The 23,365-nt window shown below is 41.7% G+C and overlaps 1 protein-coding gene across 3 annotated transcripts in view; it reads left to right on the top strand.

Annotated features, from left to right (window-relative positions):
* Positions 1-23,365, top strand: part of UNC80 (unc-80 homolog, NALCN channel complex subunit) — a 181,778-nt gene that overhangs the window by 13,011 nt on the left and 145,402 nt on the right. For all 3 annotated transcript variants that reach the window (XM_075000740.1, XM_075000738.1, XM_075000739.1), the window contains exons 3-10: positions 710-866; positions 3,310-3,608; positions 6,671-6,794; positions 11,294-11,367; positions 12,239-12,378; positions 17,664-17,925; positions 21,835-21,969; positions 22,485-22,707. In XM_075000740.1, coding sequence (XP_074856841.1) covers positions 710-866; positions 3,310-3,608; positions 6,671-6,794; positions 11,294-11,367; positions 12,239-12,378; positions 17,664-17,925; positions 21,835-21,969; positions 22,485-22,707 — 1,414 coding nt within the window. The remainder of the gene's footprint in view (positions 1-709; positions 867-3,309; positions 3,609-6,670; positions 6,795-11,293; positions 11,368-12,238; positions 12,379-17,663; positions 17,926-21,834; positions 21,970-22,484; positions 22,708-23,365) is intronic.

Below are 23,365 nucleotides of genomic sequence, written 5' to 3'. Positions count from 1 at the left end.
AAACCCCATGGCAGGATGCTGAGAGCATGGCAGCAGCAGGGGTACCCACATTGTCACACCTATCCTCCAGAGTGCAGTGCGACCTGATGGCTGAAAACCTTCAGCCCTACAACCCCTTGGGGCCCACCAGGGAACTGTAGGAGGGTTCCCAAGAGCCCCACCGGGGCACAAAATGCAAGGCCCCTTTGTGGACTGTGCTCGAGCTGCAGGACCTCCTGAGCCTTAATTGACATTTATGACAGGGAGTGAAAATATTTCGTAAGGTCTGTGTGTTTTAATGGGCTGCTCCTTGGGCTATACAAAGCCTTTAAATAGAGAATCAAATCCTGCTCTGATTCATGCTGGTGTAAATGAGGGGCAGCTCTCTAACTTCAGCAGAATTACTCTAGATTTACCTTAGCATAAATCTAGGTCAGATTTGGCCCAAAGTACTTTCGTTTATATGGAACTTGATACTCTTTTTTTTTTTTTTTTTAATTCTTTTAACTAAAGAAAATATGTTAAATGAGCTGTGTTGCTTCTGAATGCTGTCCAGCTTTGGCTACAGTCTTTTTCTTTCAGGAAAGTATTTTAAGCAGTAGTTTTACTGAGGGGAACTATACATTACATTTTGTAATAATACATGACAGCGGGAGCGTTAGAAGAGACTACCTACTCCTGCAAGGCATGTGCTAGAATAATGGTTTTTCTCTCTCTTTTTTCCCCTTAGTCTTTTGAAAGAGTTTTAGTAGAGAACAAGCTGCACGGTCTTTCTCCAGCCCTCTCAGAAGCCATCCAGAGCATTTCTCGTTGGGAACTTGTGCAAGCTGCCCTGCCACATGTACTTCACTGCACAGCAACTTTGCTTTCCAATCGAAATAAGCTAGGTTAGTATTTGCATTAGTTTGCTTTTTACTGTTACCTGTCTGTCCATTAAAATATCCAAAGGTTGTGCTCAACTTGCAATGGACCATACTCTCCCAGAACACAGGCCCCTGCCGGAGCTCAGACGTCTCCACTACCATTTTGTAGCTCTGTTGCCTGAGCCCTGCAAGACTAAGACAACAATCCGGTATTGAATTTTAGTGTAGGCATGCCCATTTTCTCCAAGGTATAGGCCCAAATCCTGCATATTGATATTCATGCAGTCTTTCTTACTCAAGTAAATAATCCCATTTAAATCTGTAGGCCTACTAGTGCTCATAAGTAAACTTGGTCCTCTTATGCCTCCTGTTTACTGCATTTGAACTGAAAAATCTGAAGGGAGCCTAGGTTGTCATGCCTTTATTTTCATGGCTAGCATTCACTCACGTGATTGGTCACATTCATCACAACAGTATTGTTCATGGTTTATAAGGGTTGTATAATCTTGCCTGTGGTTACTTTGCAGGCAATGTAGTAATCTGACTATGCTATGTATAAAATTCAACACAGCTAAAATAATGCAAAGAATTGCTATCCTCTTAGAAAAAAACCAACCTTGTGGAACTGGATTTTAGTTTTTATTGAGATAGATTAAAAAAAGAAAAAATAAATATTTTCTCCTATTTGGAGTTATGCCTTAAAAATTTGATGTCACACCAAACTCATCTAAATGAAAATTTTAACACTATAGTAAAATGGGAGGGTGTGGTACCCAAATGAAAGCCAATCAATACAAAAATATATTCAATTTACACTTTATTTGTCACTGAAGAGATCTGTACTTTACAAAAGGACTTACTCCAACAAACCTCCAGGAGTCCCCTTCTGTTTAATGCTGCAGTTGAATCTTGATCCCACGGTCTGGGAAGAGTTATGTCACACATACATCATTGTGACTTCACTGCTGGATAATGAAAAATGAGAAGGTCATGAATGATCAAATCCCCTTCTTTAAACTTAAAAGGATCAGTTCCATCCCAGCATTGCAGGGTGCCAATTAGACAAATGAATGAGTTCTTGAAAATTGTTGTCAGGAGGGACTCACAATCTTGAAAGTCAAATTCGTTCTATAGTATTGTCAGAGAGGTACTGGAATGGATTTAGCAGTAGTCTTGCTATCTAACTTTAAGAAGCTTCTTCAGGGAGGATTTATTTTCTGTAAAACATAGGCTGACGTTTTCTGCCATAGTAGTTAAATCTTGTATGCACTGCAAGTATTGGTGTTTGATGTTCTTTTCATTATCATTATGGCAAATCTGAAAAGAATGTGGCCTCCTTGCAGCCTGGGCGTCATCCAAGTTGATCTGTGGATAGGTCTTCAAGGTGGTCTGGTTTGATATTCAGTTTATATCAGAAGGTTCTGTATTTCACGTATAAGTGTTGGCCTTGGTCCCGTTTCACATGGGTAAGTATCCAGATTACAAAATCTGCCACTGCAACTGACACTAGTTGGTTCCAAAGCTGGAAACAACAAACAAACAAGGAATTAGTGAACATAGGGCCTGATCCAAAGCCCACTAATATCAATGAGAGTCTTTCCACGGATGTCAGTTGGCTTTGCTCCATGTTCATCAAGATCAAACAACTTACTCATCTGTCCTGGTTCTTCAAGGCAGGGTTGAAACACTTTGTTGGGGGAAAGTAACAGAGCACAGCGTGGAGAAGTTTGCAGTGCTACTACAGGCCCCAGTAGAAATGGGTCAAGATCCTCTGCTGTCAAGTTAGCACCTTTTCTGAGTACTGTTGTTTTCACACATGCAGACATATAGGCTGGGTCTACACGTGCCCCTTCCTTTTGAAAGGGGCATGTTAATGAGCAGGTTTGAAAGATGCTAATGAGGCGCTGCAATGAATATGCAGTGCCTCATTAGCATAATAGCGGCTGCGGCGATTCGAAAGTGCGACTTTTCGAATCATGCACTGCCCGTGAAGATGGGACGTTCTGAAAGGACCCCCCTCCCAGTTTTCAAAAGCCCTTCTTCCTACCACCAGATAGGTCCTGTCTCCATGGGCGGCGTGCGATTCGAAAAGCCACACTTTCGAATTGCTCTGGCTGCCATTCTGCTAATGAGGCACTGCATAGTCATTGCAGCACCTTATTAGCATCTTTCAAACCCGCTCATTAACATGCCCATTTCAAAAGGAAGGGGCACGTGTAGACACAGGGATACTGAGTAGCATTTCACAGAACAAAGTACAAGGCAGTGCAGTGGACTGCAACATTCTAAATCAGGTGGTTCTAACCAAGGCATACTAGGAGCAAATAAATTCTTCTAATTGCAGGTCTGAGATTTTCAAAGACATTTAGGGAATTTGGATGCCCAGTTTCCAATGTGGCTTCAGAAATCTTCAGTGTAGTGATGCTTGTGAATAGAGACGCGCACTATGATGTATTTTCCCATTTAGGACATCAGGACAAGCTTGGAGTAGCAGAGACTAAGCTTCTTCACACTCTTCACTGGATGTTGCTGGAGGCACCTCAGGATTGCAGCAATGACCGGTTTGGAGGCGAGAGAGGCTCCAGCTGGGGAGGAAGCAGCAGTGCTTTCATTCATCAAATTGAAAACCCAGGATCTCCAGCACACCCTCGATGTGGCAGCACTAATGAAGATGAAGAGACTAACCGAAGGAAGTTCTTTCAAAATTCCATGGCAACAGTGGAGCTCTTTGTATTCCTATTTGCTCCTCTGGTCCACAGGATTAAAGTAAGTGGAAGAACTGTCAAGGAGTGGTGATGTAGTAGCACCAATGTGAAAAGAGACTGTTAGGCTGCCTTGGTTTCAAATAGCCATAATAGTGGCTAATGAATTTAGCATACAGTGCAGAATAAAGGCCCAGCTCCTCACACAGGAAAGTGGTCCCATGAATGTAATAGAATCATAGATTTGTAGGACTGGGCTTGACGTTGCGAGGTCATTTAGTCCAATCCTCTATGCTGAGGCAGGAACACGTAAACCTAGATCATCCGTAATGTGGGTTTGTCTACCAGGTATTTGTTCTTAAAATCCCCCAGTGATCTGGATTCCACAACCTTGCATAGAAGCCTGTTCCAGTATTTTATAGTTAGAAAGTTTTCCTAATACCTAATGTAGCTCTCCCTTGCTGCAGACTAAGCCAATTACTTCTTGCCCTACCTGCAGTGGACATGGAGAACAACTAATCACTCTGCTGTTAGTAACAGTCCTTAACATATTTGAAGATGGTTATCAGATTGTCTGTCAAACTTCTTTTCTTAAGACGCAACATGCCAAGTTTTTAACTTTTCCTCATAGGTCAGGTTTTCCTAACTTTTTATCATTTTTGTTTCCTTCCACTGAACTGTCTCTTATTTATCCACATCTTTTTTAAATTGCAGTGCCCGAACTGGACAGAGTAGTCCCACGGAGACCTCACTAGTGCCAAACAGAGTGGGACAATTACCTTCCAAGTTTTACATGTAGCACTCCTGTCAATACATGCCAGAATATTTTTTTTCCTTTTTTTGCTACTGCATCATGGTGTTGATTATGAATTTGACATCCACTAAAGCTCCCCAAATCCTTTTCAGCAATATTGCTGCTAAGCAGTGTATTCCCTTTTTGTGTTTGTATATTTAATTTTTTCCTTCCAGAATGTAGTACTTTGCGCTAGCCTTTAGTGCCTTACATCTTGTTGATGTTGACCAATTCTTCAATTTGTCAAGGTAATTTTGTATTCTAATCCTATCCTCTAAGGTGCTCTCAGCCCCTTCTAAATTTTATAAGCATACTCTCCACTCCATTAACCAAATCGCTGTTGAAAATTTTGACTAGTACCAGGTCGAGGGCAAATCTCTACAGGATCTTACAAGATGCATATCCCAAAATTGACAGTGAAACACTGATTACTACTATATGAGCGCAGCGCTTCAACCAGGTGCATCCATCTTATAGTAAAACTATAGTACCTGATAGCACAGATGAGCAAACTTTTTACATCAGGCTCCACTTTTCATCCCTGCTGTTAGTGGGGGCCACTCCAATCTGTCTAATGTAACCCAAACTGACAGACATTTCAGTTATATTCATATGAAAAAAACCCTTTTGGCACATGTAAGAAAATATGTCTGTAGAAAGTAAAAACTTTGTTAGTTAGTGTATAAATTTGGCTACACATACATAAAAAATTTCAACATTTTTAATTAGATTGATGAGCCTGAGACCCAGCAGCTAATCATGCTGTCCCCGCTTTAGGAAATTTCTTGCCTCCCTTTGGTTCCCCCTGAAGAGGCCCACCTCCCACTTTGCACACCCGTGCCTTATAATAAAAGTATCAAAAGTAATTCCAGTTACATGAATAAGGGTTTTAAGACTGGTCAGACACTAAGGCAAGAATATCCAAAGTGAAGCATACTGACTGATCCTGCATGAATAGACACATGCACTATGAAGTATTTTTCCATTAAAGACATCAGGACAATCTTGGAGCATTCAGCACCTCTGATGGCTGGGCCACCCAAGCAGTACCTAAAAAATTCAGGGCTAAGCAACTGGTGACATAGGGGGTTTAGCCAACAGAGGCACATCCACATGGCCTCTTTATGCCGGCAGCCCTCTCTTCTGAGAGCAAAATCTCATGCAGCTATCCTAATTAGCCATATGATTTTGCTAATGAGCAGCCATTTGCAATTGCGAGACTGCTCATTAGCATGGAGCTGCTGGGAGTAGATCTCTGTGTAGATGTGGCCTTTGAGTCCAAGTTCTTCCTAAAGCTCTTCCAGGCTGACAGAGCAACATTCACCTCTGACTTAGGGCCAGCAGCAAAGACAACTCTAGCCCCAAATAAACATCATTAGCCTTATGTTCATAATTCTAAAACTACAGTATTGAGGGGCAGTGCATCACCAGACTTACCAGAGCAAAGAGAAAAACAATGTCTTACCTACATTTATTTCTACAACTTTCAATGTTTGTCAGTTCTGTCATACAAACAGCTGTCTCCCAAAGAGATCAAAACTTCATTTTAAATTTGATGGGAGGGAAATAACAAAGAGTAGGGGAGGTAATAGGTGACTAAGGACAATATTTCTAGCAGTCAGATCATGGAGCCTCTTAGTTTAAGTACACATATGCCTGGGCCCTGGTCCTGCAAAGATCTACCTGTATGTATAACTTTATTCATGTGGATAGTTCCATTGACATAAATAAGGCAACTCACATGGTGTTTAAATTAACAAATAATGGTAATATTAGGAATATATGCTGGCACATATAAGAATCCTTAGATTTCATAAATAAACAAATAACTGTTTTAAAATAATAATTATTACTGGCTAATTTTGTGCAGGCAGACATTGGACAAAAAGGAAACGTTAAGGAAAGATGTACATATTAAATGGTCGAAAGCAATAAGAATAATGTGTACAAAGACTTTTGCTGCTGTGGTGGGTATGTTTTTCAGTAGTAGCAGAGAGCCTGGAAAAACAGGTTTTGATCATTTTAGCTGTGGCTTGAGTCCAAAGGCCTTTTACTTAGTTTAGTACTGAAAAATCCTTGATGCTTTATTACTAGACCATTGGGTAGGTATTTATGCCTTCACTGAATAGCTACAGTGATTTGCTATCGTGATACAGTTTGACTGATTGCAAACAAACAGCGCATACTTTGTATAGTATGTGATCACAGTTTTTCATGGATCACAAGATCCATGGTGCTGTAGGAGGACAGTTATCACAGATAGAAAATGATGCACTTGTCTGTTAGTCTGACAAATCCACATATGAGATAATGATCCCATTGTGTCTTTCTAGGAGTCTGACCTGACTTTTCGGCTGGCCAGTGGCCTTGTTATTTGGCAGCCTATGTGGGAGCACAGACAGCCTGAGGTTTCTGCCTTCACTGCTTTGGTTAAACCAATCAGAAACATTATTACAGGTGTGTGACCTTGCTGTGTAGTCACAGATGGTAAGCATTGGAAAGTGTGGTACAGTTGTCTGAACCCCATTTGCCATATGTGCAGATCTATGTGATTTTTGTCTTATTTTTGTGCCTTATAAAAATAAACCCTCTGTACAAGAAGGTTGCCAAGAAGATTAACAGCATATTGGACTCCTTTAGTAGGAGCACTGCCAGCAGATAAAGGGAAGTGATTATTCCCCTCTGTATGGCACTGGTGAAGCCACATCTGAGTTTTGCATCTAGTTTTGGGCACTTCATTACAGAAAGGATATGGACAAATTTGAGAGAGTCCAGCAGAAGGCAATGAAAATGATTAGGGGGCTGAGGAACATGACTTACGAGGAGTGGGTGGGGGAACTGGGCTTATTAGGTTGCAGAAGAGAAGAATTAAGTGGGATTTGAGAGCAGCCTTCAGCCACCTGAATAGGGAGCTCCAAAGAGAATGGCAACAGACTATTCTCAGTGGTAACAGATGACAGAACATGGAGTAATGGTTTCATGTTGCAGTGGGGGTGTGTGTGCATGTCTAGGTTGGACATTAGGAAAATCTATTTCACTAGGAGGGTGGTAAAGCCCTGAAATGGGTTAGTGATGGAATCTCCATCCTTAGAGATTTTTAATACAAGTCTTGATGGTGGAATCTCCAGGCTAAGAGGTTTTTAAGGCCAGGCTTTACAAAGCCATGGGTAAAATGATTTAGTTGGGGTTGGGCCTGCTTGGTGCAGGGGTTGGACTAGACGACCTCCTTAGGTCTCTTTCAGCCCTAAACTTCTATGAGTCTATCATTCATGGCTATGGTCAACATGCAGGAATGACATCAAGTTTAGCTAAATTTAACCTTTAATTAAACTTGAACTACTGCTGAGTGTAAAGTTCCGAGTCCAATTCCCATTAAAACTAAAAGGGCAAAATCACAATGAATCTCCCATTAGTTTCAGTGGGAGCTGCACAACTTACACCAGAACCAAAATTAATTCTTTCAGATTTGTTGCTATGGCTAACCAGTTGTTAGTTTCTGTACTTATATGTCTGTTCTATACATACAAGTAATACGTGTTTAAATAAAGGTGGAATTTTAATCCATCTTAAATTAACTCAGCTTGATTGAATCAGTGCAATTTTGTGTGGACACTCTTACATTGGTTTAAAGATGTCACATGTAAGTTTAGCCTGCATTTGTTTTACTAAATCAATTTAACATCACACTTTTATTTAAACTGGTACAATATCTATATGGAGAAAAGCCCTTGGAATTAAATGTTTATGATAGAAGCGTCAAACATGTTTGGATGCTACTTCTCACGTACTGTCGTGTGTCTGTTGTAATGCCAGATGACTTATTCTTAGATACCTAATTATACAGGCTTCCTATATGCAATTGAAAAAAAAGTCTAATACAGATTGGACCTCTCTATCCAGCACCCTTAGGACCTGATCAGTCCTGAACAAGGGAATTTGCTGGAGCAGAGGAGGTCCTCTGCCACTGGCACCCTAGTCTGCCATCAGCTCCACTTCTGGCTCCAGCCTGCCACCGGCCCTGACCAGGCTGCCTGCCCCAAGTGCCAATTCAGATGGCTGCTGTGGCCCCAGACCCCCTGTCAGGCAATCCAAACCCAGCTCTGGTTCCCCTCTTGGGTGGGCTCAGCCACAGTTCCCTGGCTAAGCTGCTGCATTGGCCGCAGCCCCAGCTCCCAACCCTGCCTGCCTTCTGTCTGTCTTCCAGCCCTGCCAGACTGCTGCAGCTACCACAGCCCCAGCTAGCAGCCAGGCGTGGCTGCGGGGCTACCAGCCCAGACAGTCTCTGAGCTGCCAGCTCTCCTGCTCTGTGACTCCTGGCCACTGGTGCTCTCTGGCCAATACACATCTGTTGTCCTGGTGGACCATGGATGTTGCTGGACCAGAGAGTCCAGATTTAGGGAGGTGTGACTTGTTCTAGATCCTAAACTGGTATGAATTATTGTATTTTTATTTAGTTGTGCAGTGCTACACCAGCTGAAGACTTGTGTCATACATTTTAAATTTCCCTAAGGGCTTGTCTGTACTAAGCTGAAGATTGACTCGGTCAGAGTCAATCTACCAGAGTCTGATTTTGGGCGTCTGGTGAAGAGTCTGAGGTCAGCAATCAACCCCTGTACTTCACACTGTTGTATGGAGTAAGGGAGGTTGATGCAAGAGTATAGAGGCTTGGCCTTCACTAAGGAAATAAGTTGATTCTAATACATTGATTCTAGCTATACAGATGCTGTAGCTAGAACTGCGTATCTGAAATTGACTTATTTCCCTAATATAGACTTAGACTAAGGTTAAAATGGATCCTGAAATAGTTCCTGTAGCCTGTATTTAGGAAATACCCTAAAATTACAGGAGCAATTTGAGCTCTTGGGCAATATTTTAAGGCTTTATCACTTAATGCCATCAATATTTGCATAAATTTAGATGGAAGAAGGAAATGATTTTCTTTAATGTCAGTTCACATCTGTTTCCATGTGCAAGTTTTTAAGAAGTAGAGACGATGTTGGCAATACCTTGATGCTGATGATGAAGATAGAGACTAGCAATCATGTAATATTGGCAGCAAAGGGGTAGGCAAGGATGCAGATACTCTTCCTAACCCAAATCCTGACTTTTGTAATAGTAGAATAACATGGGATTTTTTCAGAAGCCCAAGGCCGGGATAATGATGTAGGATCTTAACCTGACATTTCATATACCAGTGGAGTTCCTCCTTATTTCCTCTGCACAAAGGAGGTAAAAATCAGCTCCCTAAATACTCCAGGCTCTTGTATGTGTTTTGGGTGCAGCTCTTCAAAAGTACTTAAGTTTCTAATGCTTATTGATTTTAGGGTGTATGTAGGATATATATACATACAGGTATGGAAATCAGTGAAAGTTAAGAGCCTAAATACTTAACAAGAACTTTGTACCCACTTACCTTGTTAAGCATTTTTCTATCCTGGAGGTGCAGCATTGGATCTCAGCTCAATATCTTCCTGAAAGGATTTGAAGCAAAGTACACTGAAGTCAATGGGAGTCTCTTTCCATTGATTTCATTGACCTTTCAGGCCCTTAGTGGTAGATTGTGAAAATGTTACATTTTGAAAACATTCACCATGTAGCTAAGAAAACATTGCATTTTTTCAATTTTATTTTATTTTATTTTGTCCCATGGGAAACCGCAATGTCTTGACAGTTGTCATCCTAATTTATGAAGAACAGTAAAAATAATGAATTTTTTGCAAAGTCAAAAAGTTCAGAAAAATTCCAATTCAGAAATGTCAGAACTTTTAATATTGGGTTAGTTGCATTGACATTAAGTTGCATCTGCCATGGTTCCTCATGGGAATTGTAGTCAAGATGCTTCATGCCTCCATTCTTACCTGTGGGCTGTGCTCCCTGGCCAGACTACTGCTCCTGTGATATAATACAAATGCTCGTGTACTATGTGTGTCACTCAAGCTGTGTCTACACAGTGAAGTTATCTTGAAATAACAGCAGTTATTCTGAAGTAACTTTGGCAGCATCTAAGTAATGCTTACACTATTTTGAAATAAATTTGAAATAACGGGTGTGTTATTTTGATTCTGGTAAACCTCATTTCCCAAGGAATAATGCTTACTTTAAAATACACCATAATGGGCACTCTGGACCCAGATATGCTCTTTCAAAATATCTGGGTGCTATTTCAAAATGGATTTTGTGTGTAGTTGTGGTATTTCTAAATAAGGCTGTAGTTTAGACGTAGTCTCAGAGGCGATGTCTACCTGTGTCCCTCCCTTTTGGAAGAGGCATTTAAAGGACACGGATCAGAACTGGTTAATTAGGCACTGATATGAATATTCAGTGCCTTTTTAGCTTAATGGCAGCCAGTCAAGCGTCGGAAGTGCTGCTTTTGAAACACAAACTGGCCTTGTAGACACAGGCGCTTGCAAATAAACCCTAGACTTGGAAATTCACTTATTCATGACTGGTCACTGTTGAGGTGCTAAATAGTCATATCAGTGTGTCATTAACCTTTCTGATCCATGTCATTTAAATGCCCCTTCCAAAAGGGAGGGGCATGTGTAGACACGGCCAGAGAGAAGACCACCGTGCATCCTGGTTGTAGTTATCCGGCCAAGGAACCCAATCCATAAGAGAACTAGAGCATGAAACATCTGAACTACAACTCTTTTGAGGCACCCTAGACGGGTACAATTTAATGACAAAATGACATTAAATTCTTCAGTTCATCTCAAAAAACCGCCAGGGGCTGCATTTCCCCACAGAAAATATTGCTTTTGTGGTAAGCGTGCCTTGTGTGCCCCTACAGTCAACAGAAATTTGCCAGTCAGGTACGGTTTCCAACAAGGGAAGCATCTAGTAATGTTAAAGTGAGGAGGATGCCATTTTTTCTAATTTTATATAGTTTATTTGTTTAAGACAACATGAGCATTACATTTCTGAAATGTTCTGTTTTTTTTTTTTTTAAATCCCAGCCAAGAGAAATTCTCCTACTAGCAACCAGAGTCTGGCTTGTGAATCTGCTAATCTGGACACTGAACACACAGAGGTGGGTCTATAGCTAGACAACTTAGAGTGGATGCTGTGGGGAGATATTTTTTTCAAATTGATGAGGTGGGGAAGGAGTCATTGGCAGGGAATTTTTAAAATGACTGTTGTAATAATTATCCTGTATTTTAGGTCATTTTAATTTAGTTCTAAACAAATCATATGCAATAGATTAATTTTGGTTAACTAACCAACTGGTCTCTACAGCCTCTTAATGCTTTTATTTAATTATGTGTTTTAGAGTTGATTTTATCATTTACAAGGCTCACCCCCCAGCAAAGAATTAGGTTGGGGCCCAGAGTAAAGGGTCAGTACCTTACAAGACCTATATGAAAGGAGATAACAAGCTGTCACTAAGATTGTAAAAACACATGAGAGAGCTAAGAAGAAATTCGCCAGTGCTCCCTCTTTTAATTTAAATAAAGACAACTGTTTGGATGATTTGGAGCCATCAAGGTGTGTTCTATCCAGCCAAAATTATTGCATGTTCAAATTACCTTTTCTTTTGCCCTCTTTCCCCCATATTATAAATATTAATAATATTAGCCAATTATTGTCATGTACGGTGTTTAATTTTGCATTAGGCCTCAACCCTGCAAGCAACAAATAACTTTACACTGAAATCAGTGTAGCTTCATGTAGGTTTAAGGGTCTGCCCAGGTAGAATAGTTGATAGGACTCGGCCTTAACTTATAAAATCTCGAGGATGAGAACCTTGCATTTGCCTAGTGTCTAGCACGTGTGAGCCCCAATTCAGATTGAGTGCCCTCAAAGCTATTATAATAAACAATACTATATGCAAGGCAGAGGAATAATGTGGAAGACCCAAATCTTTTTTTAAATTTATTTGTCTTTATTGGAAATACCCTAAGGGACTACAGGTGGTGTGCGAAACTACCCAGCCAGATGCTGTGCCTCCGCGGGCCACTGTTTCAGGATGTCATCGGGGAAACTCCTTTGATGGAAGTGTTTCATCCCAAACATCCCAAGACAGAGGACCCCCGCTGTCCAGGTACTCTTGTGAAAAGCTATGTTAGTGTAACTTTTCGGGGAGTGTGTGTTACAGCTCTGCTTTGCCTATTCCGCAAAAGACGTGTCTTACAGTTTTGGAGACAATTGGAGAAATTTGTCTCTTCATCTCAAACTCTTAACAGTTCATGTTTTTAGCTTTAGAAGTCCTCAATTTAGTAGCTTGTGTGTTGTCTGAGATGGTGGCTGTCACCAACGGTCCCTCTATTTTTTTTCCATCCACTTGTGAAGGAAATTTTGTTATGTGCACTGAGACATGCAGATATGCACCATCAGTAAAATACATGCTGCCAACTGCGGGCACCATGTGCGCTTAGCTGATCAGCTGAGTGGCGTTTGAATCTCTCCTGGGCAGCTACTCAAGTGCTCAGCTTACAGGGAATAATGGCTGTCACGCTGACTTTATTCCATCTAATTTACAGGAGAGTTCACCTAGCCTGTTAGGATAGCAACTATAGTGCTATGGGGACAGAGTAGGGGACCAGGGCTTTTTATATTTTGGAGGTTGATGAGTATGAAAAGATCTAAACTTTAGGTTTACTGCTCCTTGGCTGGGCACCCCTTCTGAGGCATGATCTTCCTTGGCTGCTCTCTGGGCAGTTCTTTCCCTGTGGCAGAGTATTTCTGTATGTCTCTTCCCTTTCAGTGCTGCTTGGCCATTCCTGTTTCTTCAGGCAAAGATTTTTAAATTCAGGAGCCTAAATATAATCTTAATTTGTATTTGGGGAGATAAAGGTGGAGCCAGATTTTCAGAAGGACTTGAGCACTCATCACCTCCCAATAGGGTTTGTGAATACACTCATCCCTCGTTTAACGAGTACTTGACTTAGGAGTACTGGCTAAAATGAGGGAGACACTACCTAAAAATGTTCACTAGAGGAGTGAAGTTTCCACCCATTAATACGAGTCAGCTGCTGGTGGGGGCTGTGAGACCAGCAGCCCCGTGGCTGGCTCTGCTCCAGCAATGGGGTCCCAGGAGGGGGGTGAGTCCAGCAGCCCAGTGGGGGATGGGAGCAGTGAGTCCCACTGCTCCCCAGCTGGCTGTGCTCCAGCTGCTGGATCCCCAGTGGGGGGCAGAGAGACTGGCAGCCCTATGGCTGGCTGTGCTGCAGCTGCAGGGTCGCCGGCAGGGGGTGGAGCAGAGAGACTGGCAGCCCTGTGGGTGGCTCCACTCCAGTGGCAGGGTTCCCACATGGGCAGGGAGACTGACAGCCCCGTTGCTGGCTCCGCTGGAGCTGCAGGGTTCCTGGTGCGGGGGCGGCAGCAACAGTGGCAGCTCTGCAGCTGGCCCTGCTCCAACCGTGGGGTCCCTGGCCAGGGCGTGGGGAAATCCACAGCCCCCCCGCAACATTCCCCAGCCCACAGCTGCCTGCACAACCTCCCCCAGCCTGCTCCCAGCACCTACCCCATGCTGTTCAGTTCCAAACCCCCGACCCCACTGCATCCCCCAGGTACCTCTGGTGCAGCCAGGAGGAGCAAGCGGCCATCTCCTCCACCTGAGCTGCCTACAGGTTTTAGCCCACTCTCCCTCCTGCTCATGTCCCCGCACTGTCCCCAGCCTTTAACCCCCTCCCAGCCCCAGGTTCACTTACTTTTCAAAAGCAGCGCCACCTGCTGCCCCTCCGAGCACTTGGAACCAATCAGAGTCTTTTACAAGTATTTTAATAGGAATTTAGTGTCCCTCTTACGAGTTTTTGCCTACAAACAAAAAGTTAGGAACCGATTGTGCTCGTGTAGCAAGGGATGAGTGTTCCCAGTACTTTTGAAAAATCTGACCATATTTTTCTTAGGCTCCTATTTTTGAAAATATTGGCCCTCATGCTCATTAGCACTGGGAAGGTTCAAACCAAAACATTCAAGAGTTTTCAGAATTTGCTTTGTCACAGTAATATTTTGTCTCTGTTCCACATTTCTCTAAATTCAGAAGCAACTTCCCAACTATTTTCTTGAAATACATATTATTGATATAGCTTGTCACCTGCTTCAGTGGGTAAAACCATTATTTATGTACCTATTAGATTGTGTCCATAAATAATGGTTTCACCTATTGAACCAGGTGACAAGATTTATCAATAATGGAGTCTTTCCATTGGCTTGTGTGGGTTTTGTGTCAGGTCCTGAATAAATACTGTTTTTTAATTTCATTGTGTTAATGTGACCTGGTAAAACTAACTCATCTGTCTGAGGGCTGTCTTGCTGTTCCTCATGTGTCTCATTGTTCCGTGTGCATATACACACCATAAAAGTAAGGGAGCAGATAATCTTTTAGACTACTGAGTCAGGTGATCAGTTCATCCAGCTCATGGGTGGTTGCTATGGAGATGAAGCTTCTGACAGGCTTTGTGGAGAGCTTCACTAATGTCTCCTCATTTGGAGAACTCATTGATCAATTAAAACTGAACATGGAGCGTTGGTTGCCAAGCAACAGACAACTCAGAAACAAATGATATTTACTCCCCTTATCAACAGCCACAGTATTCCTTTGTCCTTGGGCCCATGACTGAACAAAATATGTCACCCACTCACCCTGCAATTATCAGGCAACAAGAACCTACTAAAATGACTGTGGTTTGATTCAAAGCAAAGCACAAAATTTTGAATTCTGTTTCTGTGAAAACTCATTCAGGAAGCCTAAGGTTTACCCCTCTGATACTGGGGAAAAAAGCCATGCTCTATTTAGTTAAGTTTTTCATTTCAGTGCAACCACTACAGTAGTAAAACCCTACTGATTTATTCTGCAGCTTGCTGTCAGTTTTTTCATTGGAAATAGACTCTGCAAGCAGGACTTGAATAGTAAATATTTCAGTGGAACAGTCCTTTCTTTGAGCTAGATTGTGAATTGGAGCGCATGCCAACATAAAGGAGTACGAGAGACTTCATATCCCCCTTATGCTCCAATATGGGCTCTGGATATCTCAGGTCTGGTCACAGGGGAGCAAGCAGAGAAAGACGCATCACCTTATTCCTTTCCACAAGGATGTGGGCATAGGTAGAGTCCTGACTTCATCTTCTGATCTTGCTAGTCAGTGCAGTTTAGCTAGTCTGGGAAATATTGGCAGGCAGATTTTATTTTTCTTCGAGACAGTTCTTTTTCTGGGATGCTGCTGAAGTGATGCAGAACCCTTTGTACCAGCTGTTCTCCTGATCCAGTCTTGGCCTTTTTGTTTTCTTCTCATTTGCATTTCATTTATTTGTCTCTTTGCAATGTTTTTAGAAGAGTGTGTGATGGGAGCCCTGATGTCAGTCTGTCAGGAAAGGGTATTTTTAAATTAATCACTCTTTTTTTTGTTCTCTTATTTAAAGCCTTTTGAAATCACTTTGTCGGTATGAACAAAACAGATCACCCATCTCAGAGCAGTTGTTTCGTGCTGTCTGCAGACTCAGGGAGACATCACCGGTATCAATTACACCTCAAATCAAGTTTTCTTGCTTTCCTTTATAACGATGAGGGCTTGGAATTTTTCTGATTAAAGCTGAGATTCTGATTGGGGGTTGGACTGGATAAAGGTGTTGGACTCAATGACCTCCTTAAGTCTTTGCCAACCCTATGATTCTATGAAATTAATACCTCCCACCCAGTTCTGGGGACTAAGCACAGGCCTGGGGTTCCTGTGCCTTAACATGGACCTGAAGGCTCTCAATACCATAGAATTTTGCCATCAAATATAGTTGCATATGTCATTTGCAGAATCTCAGTGAGATGGGCCTTCGGGCTTAGGATTTTGCTTGTGAAGATATAATTTAATATTTTCTGGTGGTTTTATTTTAAAAAGAATCTTGCATGTGCATGACTGAGAATTCAGGGTTAGCAGGCATTCAGTGCTTTAAACATTTTTTTAGACTATTTTATCTGAGGAAAGTACTGAGCTGGGGTATCTCAGACAATTTCGTTTCAGTAAGTCTCTCTCTCTCTCTCTCCCATTCTCACTGAAAAATATTATTTTGTCTGAGCTCCTTTGATATACCCAGGATAACCTCAGCTCAGTAGAAGAATCAGGGCATGTCCTTTGAGACATTCATTCTTGTCTCTCTGTACATGACATTCAAGTCTGGACACTAAAACACCAGGGAGGTTTCACATGAAAAATCATATTAAAAGAATATTTGGGAAGTGACACCACCAAAACCAGCCAGGGGACTCATAGGGAAAGGTGAAATATGTCATGTTTTCTGTTAACCAGGGGCAGAAAGGGAGGCCATCTTATATAGCAGTAGCACTTGCTCACATGAGAGCCACCAGGTCTGTTTAAGTGATTATTTTATTGGGATCCCCAATATGCTGACATTTCTTTTAGTAACAACTGACTGTATAACCCCCTCCTTCACTTTTTACATGTCCTCCTCCATCAGAGCCTGGCCAGCAGAGGTTTGAGTCTGCTAATGACTCCTGCTAGAGGGTATAGTCATTTATTGAAAATGGTATGGGCTTGTACCTTATTTGGGAATGCATCCCTGTTCAAGAGTGCGTCTAAGCACATGCTTAACTAAACATGTGGTTGGTCTCACTAGAGACTTAAAGATAAGCACATGTTTAAGTGCTTTCTTGAGCAAAGATGCTTTATGCCCACATTAAAATCTATCAGCTCAAATACGAGCATGCATCCTGTTAACTGGAAAGTAGCTTAGAGTTCTGCAGGTATGAGGAGAGTGGATGAGGCCTTCAGACGACTCCCTTTTTAATGAGTTGGTGAGTCTCTGTGCAGAGTAACAGCTTCTCTTTGTCTCAGGCTCTAACCATTTACTAGTGACTGGTAAATGGGGCATCATTAGTGCTGGTCTCTGGAGTGACTTCTGTTCACCAAACTGGAGGCTAACACAGCAATAGTTTTCACCTACGGGAGGAAGGCTAATCATGTGGTGCCCTAGACTGAATGAGGAACAAGCAAATCCTGAGGGTATGCATATGCTGCAAAAAAAAAAAAGAGGGTCCATACCTGGCCTGGGTCATCTGACTCAAGCTTGCAGGACTCAGGTTGTGGGTCTATAAAATGCTGCAGTGTTGATATTTGGGCTTGGGATGGAGCCCAGGCTCTGAACCTAGCAAGTTGGGGAGGTTCCAGTGCAACTGAAAACAACTGTGCAGCAATTTTTAGTCCTAAAAGGCCAAGGGAGCTGATCCAGACTCTGAGACTCTGTTCCATGGGGTTTTTTTAATCACAGTGTAGATCTGCTACAAGTGTATTTCTGGAGGGAATCTTTAGGCAGAACGCTGCACCTCTGGGGAAGCTATTAGCCATAGCTGATTTCTATTCTTTTTTCTTTGGAAAGGATCTCATTGGTAATCCCGCCTTGCCAAAAGTCTCGCTATGCCACCTATTTTGACGTAGCAGTACTGCGCTGCCTGCTGCAGCCACATTGGTCTGAGGAGGGTACACAGTGGTCTCTGATGTATTACTTACAAAGGCTGAGGCATATGCTGGAGGAAAAGCCAGAGAAGCCACCAGAATCGGAGACCGTGCACCTGCCAAGGCCCCGCAGCAGTTCCATGGTAGCTGCTGCACCGTCTCTGGTGAACACCCACAAAACTCAGGTGAGCGACCATCACTTAAAAGTAATCAAGGTAACACTTTACAGTCATGGCAGAATAAGTAGTGATTCAGCACTTTGGTTTTAATTATAACATGAGCTGTGGTGAAGTCATTTGTACAATGGTAATGTCCTTATGTGGATTGTACAGTCTTATTGCACTGGAATTCAGCATTCAGGTCCAAGAGAAACAAAAGGAATACTTAACACATTCTCAATATAGTATTCTCCTTGAAATAAGATACAAGACCACCTTCTTTAAAACACTGCAGCAAATTGCACACAGTGGGGTTGGAGCACAACAAAGTACAGGCATTTCAGTATTCATCAAGCACACTAGTAGATTGGGGCATATAACTATTTCAGTAGTGCAATGCTTTCAACTTTATGCTGCCCTCCCCATCCTTGGCAGCTGCCTGAAGTAACGACTTGCTGATTCTTTGCATGTATTTTTCTGAATGGTAGTGCAATAATAAAGTTGTTGTTCAGAGGTTCTCTGTACAGCAGTAGTGTGGATGGATATGTTAGCTGCACCAGCTAGACAGTGTGCTGGAATTCTGGAATCAGTGATTCTGTACATCTCCCGGCTTCACATTCTCAGATCCTACCTGGTTTTTAAATAGTTTTGCTGCTACCGGATAATCTTTTACTCTGTTGCTCTTCAGTAACATTTTTGTTAAATGCTAGTTGGATGGGTTTTATTTGTTTATTTTTGAGTGGGTCTTTTGGTCATCAGTATGAGGGTTCCATCTAGAACAGCACTTTTTTTCAAGACTAGACTAGGTTGATTTAGCTGAGATCTTCATCAGTCTCATACATTTTGTCATGCTGCATGGAATTAGAATCCCTCTTAAGGTGTTTAATACACAAAGTGGCTGCAACTTCTACACAGCTGGAGTTTCAGCATCGTCTATCTTGTTCACCAGGGGCCGCTCCCTGTCTGGAGTTCAATACAGCAATGGTTTTCAACCTTTTTTCATTTGTGAACCGCCTAACAAATTTTGAATGGAGGAGCGGCCCCTTTGGATATTCTTAGCAGATGAGAGGTTGAAAATAACAGCTAGACAGCACATGGTGACATCTGGTGGTTGATTAATATTCCACAAGTAAACTTGGCATTCTTACCCACAAAAGCTCCATTAACTAATAAATTGGTTAGTCTTTTTAAGATACTGAAGGAGTGCTTTTTATTTGTGATTATTACACGAGTGTGTCAATAATTGAGGCACATGTGATGGATTTAGTCTTCTGAGGCATGGAGATGGAAGAAGTAGTGTTCTGCTCTGTGTTGCTCTCTACTTGGCATTTCTTTCTCAGGATGGGTCTGTGGGGTGAGAAAGCATTTAGAGAGTGAGTCATGGGGCTGTGCTAAAAAAGCAAGTTAACAGCATAATTCTTACATTTACAGTGAGAGCTCCATCAAGTTGCATTCTTCCTCTGCTTTACTTAACCAGTTTTTCTTTTCTAATAGAAAATCAAGCTTTCAGAATAAAATGGTGGGTGTCCACAATTAGACAATGGAAATTTCAAATGGCAGTGCTGAATTTGTTGTGAGTTCATGGCCTCTACTTATTAGGGATTAATGCTGCAATATAGGGGAGTTCCATACTTTTAAAGTGACAGCACTTTATTTTATGATGTGTGGGTCTTCTCATCTGATCTTCGAATCTTCAACTCATGTTAGGCACAGCGGAAGAAAGAACTCCAAAGAAATCAGTGGAGGAACAGGCAAGTAGGTTTAGTGATGGAGTGCAGAATGTATAGAAAAGATGCGAGGTTGCCAGAAAACTTTTTTCCACGTTCCTAAGCCTTAGCATGTCTGGTACGCAGATCATTTATATGGGAAATCCAATGAAAAATATAATTCAGGTGCATATCACAGAAAACTAGTTTTGACCTAATGGTTATACTCTTATGTACCTTGAGAAAAAGAATCTCAGTTTAGGCTATAGTGGACAACAGACGGGTAAAGTTAATTTTTCATACAGTGTGCAGTCAATGACATATCCCTGTTGCAAAGCAGAACAGCAAATGACTGAAGGCTACAAATAGTTTCTCTTTGCCTCTAGCAGGGGACTCTAGTCAACACGTATTTCATCTTAAGGAAAAATCTATAGTTCATCTGCATGCAGTGAATCCAGCATAGGGATGGAATGAGGAAATGAAAACCTCGAGGGCTTTCAAAACTCTACTGCTTTGTAATATCACTGAAGGAAGTAAGAGCAATGATGTAAAACATAAAAACAGCACAGTTTCAATGACTAGATGTAATGGTAATTTAAACCCCAGAGTTCCAGTGTAATATTCAGAAGTTGATAGAAATAGTAATAAACTATTATTTAAATAGCCAGGCAAATGCAGGGTGATAGCAGAAATGATATATAGGAATAGCTTCACTGAATGCTCTGCTGTAACAATGAGCAGATTTTTAATCATTTTAAACTTTGTCAGTACATGAGCTTTGAAATTTTTGCTCTGCAATTTTTGTTTTTTATCATATAGAGGTAGACGGGAGTGAATTCCTCAGTGGAAGGCTGGCAAGAGAGAGTAACCTATTCTATCCATTTAATTGTTGGAATTAGACTTGGATCTTTAAAGCTGGAAACCAGTATGGTGAGAAAAGGGCCACAGTAGCTCTAGTAATACAAATAGTTACACACATGCTTGACTATACCAATGTGAGTAGTTTCTCTGATTTCAGAGGGACAAATCCTATGAATCAAGTTACACACATGTATGTGTTTGTAGAATTGTGCAAAAAGTAGCCACGACCTGAACCTGTTACTGTACAGAAATCACTTCACCCTTCATTGAGGTGCAGCCACTTCTAAAGTAACAGGCAGAATTTCTTTTAACATTATGCAGCAGCATTACACAATAGTTCTGGTGGTAGAATGAAGAGAGTAGCTTCTCCAGTTGAAACAACTGGGTGATATTTAGGCAGGCTGAATGGAATTACCCACATGGGATTTGGTCCTATCACAAGAGCTAACAGTTCCTTCTCCTGTGACTTGTGCCAAATAATCTTTTATGACCACAAATAGACATAGCTAGTCTTTAGGCTCCCTTGAAGGATGTCACCTCCTGCAGTTAAGTCTTCCTTACCATCATACAGCTATAGCAGTGCATGCTCAAGAAAGAAACCTGCTGAGTTTCCAATACACCATAGGGTTTGGATATGTAAAGATAAGTGAATGTCTAGGATGTTTTGAGGCCTAAGGTTCTTAAACAATAAAGGGGGTAGAAATAGTGCATACAAGTAAAGATATCCCTGAGTTCCATTACCGGAACTGACTGACGAACAAACCTCAGCTTTGTTTTCACTCATTTAAAGAGACCTGAACCTATAAAAATAAGGAAATGATAAAAATGTACATATTTGTGCAAATCAAGTAATTCTTAATATTACTTAGCTGAAAAGAGTATTGATAGTGCTGCACATTATGTTTCAAACTTTGAAATATTTTTATTAAAATGTTTTAAGTATATTAGTATATTTCATGAAACTAACAGTTGGCTCTGATAGAGCACTTTTAGGTTAAAGACATCAAAGCACTTTATAAGGAAAGGCAATTATAACTATCCACAGCTGTATACTGGTGAACCAACCTGCCCAAGCTCATATGCTATGCTAGTGTCCTAGCTGGAAGTAGAGCCCAGGTCTCCTGTCTTCCGGTCCAGCACCCCATGACCTAACATAGATGTTATTGGTAGAAGAATGCTGTTGTTTTGAATGATAAACTATTAGAGGAAACTATTTATCTGTGAAGTTCTAAGTCTTTTTAAATGTGAGAGTGGACTTTTGTTTGATGGAATAAAGATTCTTCGGCGCTGTCCTTGGATGGGGTTGAAGTAGATGTTATTGCTGCTTACTTGCTATTTGTGTGTGGTTTTCTTCTTTTGGGGTCTGAAGGATCTCACAGTAAAGTGCAATGAGGAGGAGAAATCACTAAGCACTGAGGCCTTTGCTAAGGTGTCACTGACCAACCTGCGCAGGCTAGCTGTGCCAGATCTCTCCACAGACCTGGGAATGAACATCTTTAAGAAGGTGAGTAGCACTATGAAGTGCTCTGGTTTATATAGAATCCCATGCCAAAACACATTCTATGTATACAGCTGCTAAAAGATTAAGTTGAATATGAGGCTCACATTTATTTTTTTCTGATGAGCATAATATGTGTCCATGTATGATATATGCATGTATTAAAATCTACCTGTTTGGCCCACTGTTGAAATCTGTACTCATGTCAAGCTTACTGCAATCAATGGGAGTTTTCCATAAGTGGTGGTGGTGTTTTACAGCCAGATCTTCATATGACATTAATCAGAGCAGCTCCATTGGTTTCAGTGGACCTGTGCTGGTTTTACACCTGAGATCTGACTCTAAAACTGTAAAGCTTTCTCCCAGGAAAGCCGTTACCTTGGTTTTGAAGGTTATAGAAACAAAGTAAGTTCTAAATGTAATAAATTTAAATATTAATCAAACAAGGAGTCTGCTTGTCCTTTGTTGGTTGTGTCCTTCCTCTGTAACTATAGCAAATTCCCCTCATCTTCCTTCTACAGTTTAAGAGCCGCAAAGAGGATCGAGAGCGTGAGCGCAAAGGTTCTATTCCCTTTCACCACACTGGGAAAAAACGTCAAAGAAGGATGGGGGTGCCCTTCCTGCTCCATGAGGATCATTTGGATGTGTCGCCCACTCGCAGCACGTTCTCTTTTGGCAGCTTCTCTGGGATTGGAGAGGACCGGCGTGGCATTGAGAGAGGAGGCTGGCAAACCGCCATATTAGGTGAGCGGGGGGAAAGGGTTAATATCATTAGCCTTGAGGCCGATTAATTGTTCTGCTGCAGACTGTTCCAAGAACAAGAGAGCAGAAACAGAGGTACTTTACTTCTCTATGACTGTGACACTGAAAAGCAGCCTCCCTCTTGAAGGCTGATTATGTCCTTTGCCCTGACTAGTGGTTTGCCAGATCTGTTGTGGGAATGGCATGGTTTTTCTGCCATGTTTTAAGGTGAAGCTCATTGTTGTACTGACTGTTGACTTTGAATAACTACATATGAGTCTGTTTCTGTTTATTAAATAGAACTTGGGCAAAACATATTTCCTGTCTGATCCAGGAAACTCACCCTTCCTCCTCTCCCCGGCCTTACTCCTTGCATCAGTGGGGATTTGCTTGAGTAGCTAGATACAGACTAAGGGCTATGTCTACGCTATAGACCTTACATGGCAAAGACGTACTGCTACCTTACAGATTTCCCTTGTTGGGCAGGACAGAACCCTACTGCTAGCATAATTAAAACTCCCTAATGAGCACCATGGTGTTGCCCACACCAGAGCTCTTGCCAGTGAAATTTAAAAGGTGGTATTATAGACAAAGCCTAAATAAGGATTTTCCACTTTGGCTCTATTTCACACAATTCAGGTGAGGTTTGAACTCCTGCTAA

The sequence above is a fragment of the Carettochelys insculpta genome, chromosome 8, assembly GCF_033958435.1.
Source record: "Carettochelys insculpta isolate YL-2023 chromosome 8, ASM3395843v1, whole genome shotgun sequence".
Lineage (NCBI taxonomy): Eukaryota > Metazoa > Chordata > Testudines > Carettochelyidae > Carettochelys > Carettochelys insculpta.
The sequence above is the reverse complement of the archived record's forward strand: the minus strand, read 5'-3'. Positions and strand labels throughout refer to the sequence as shown.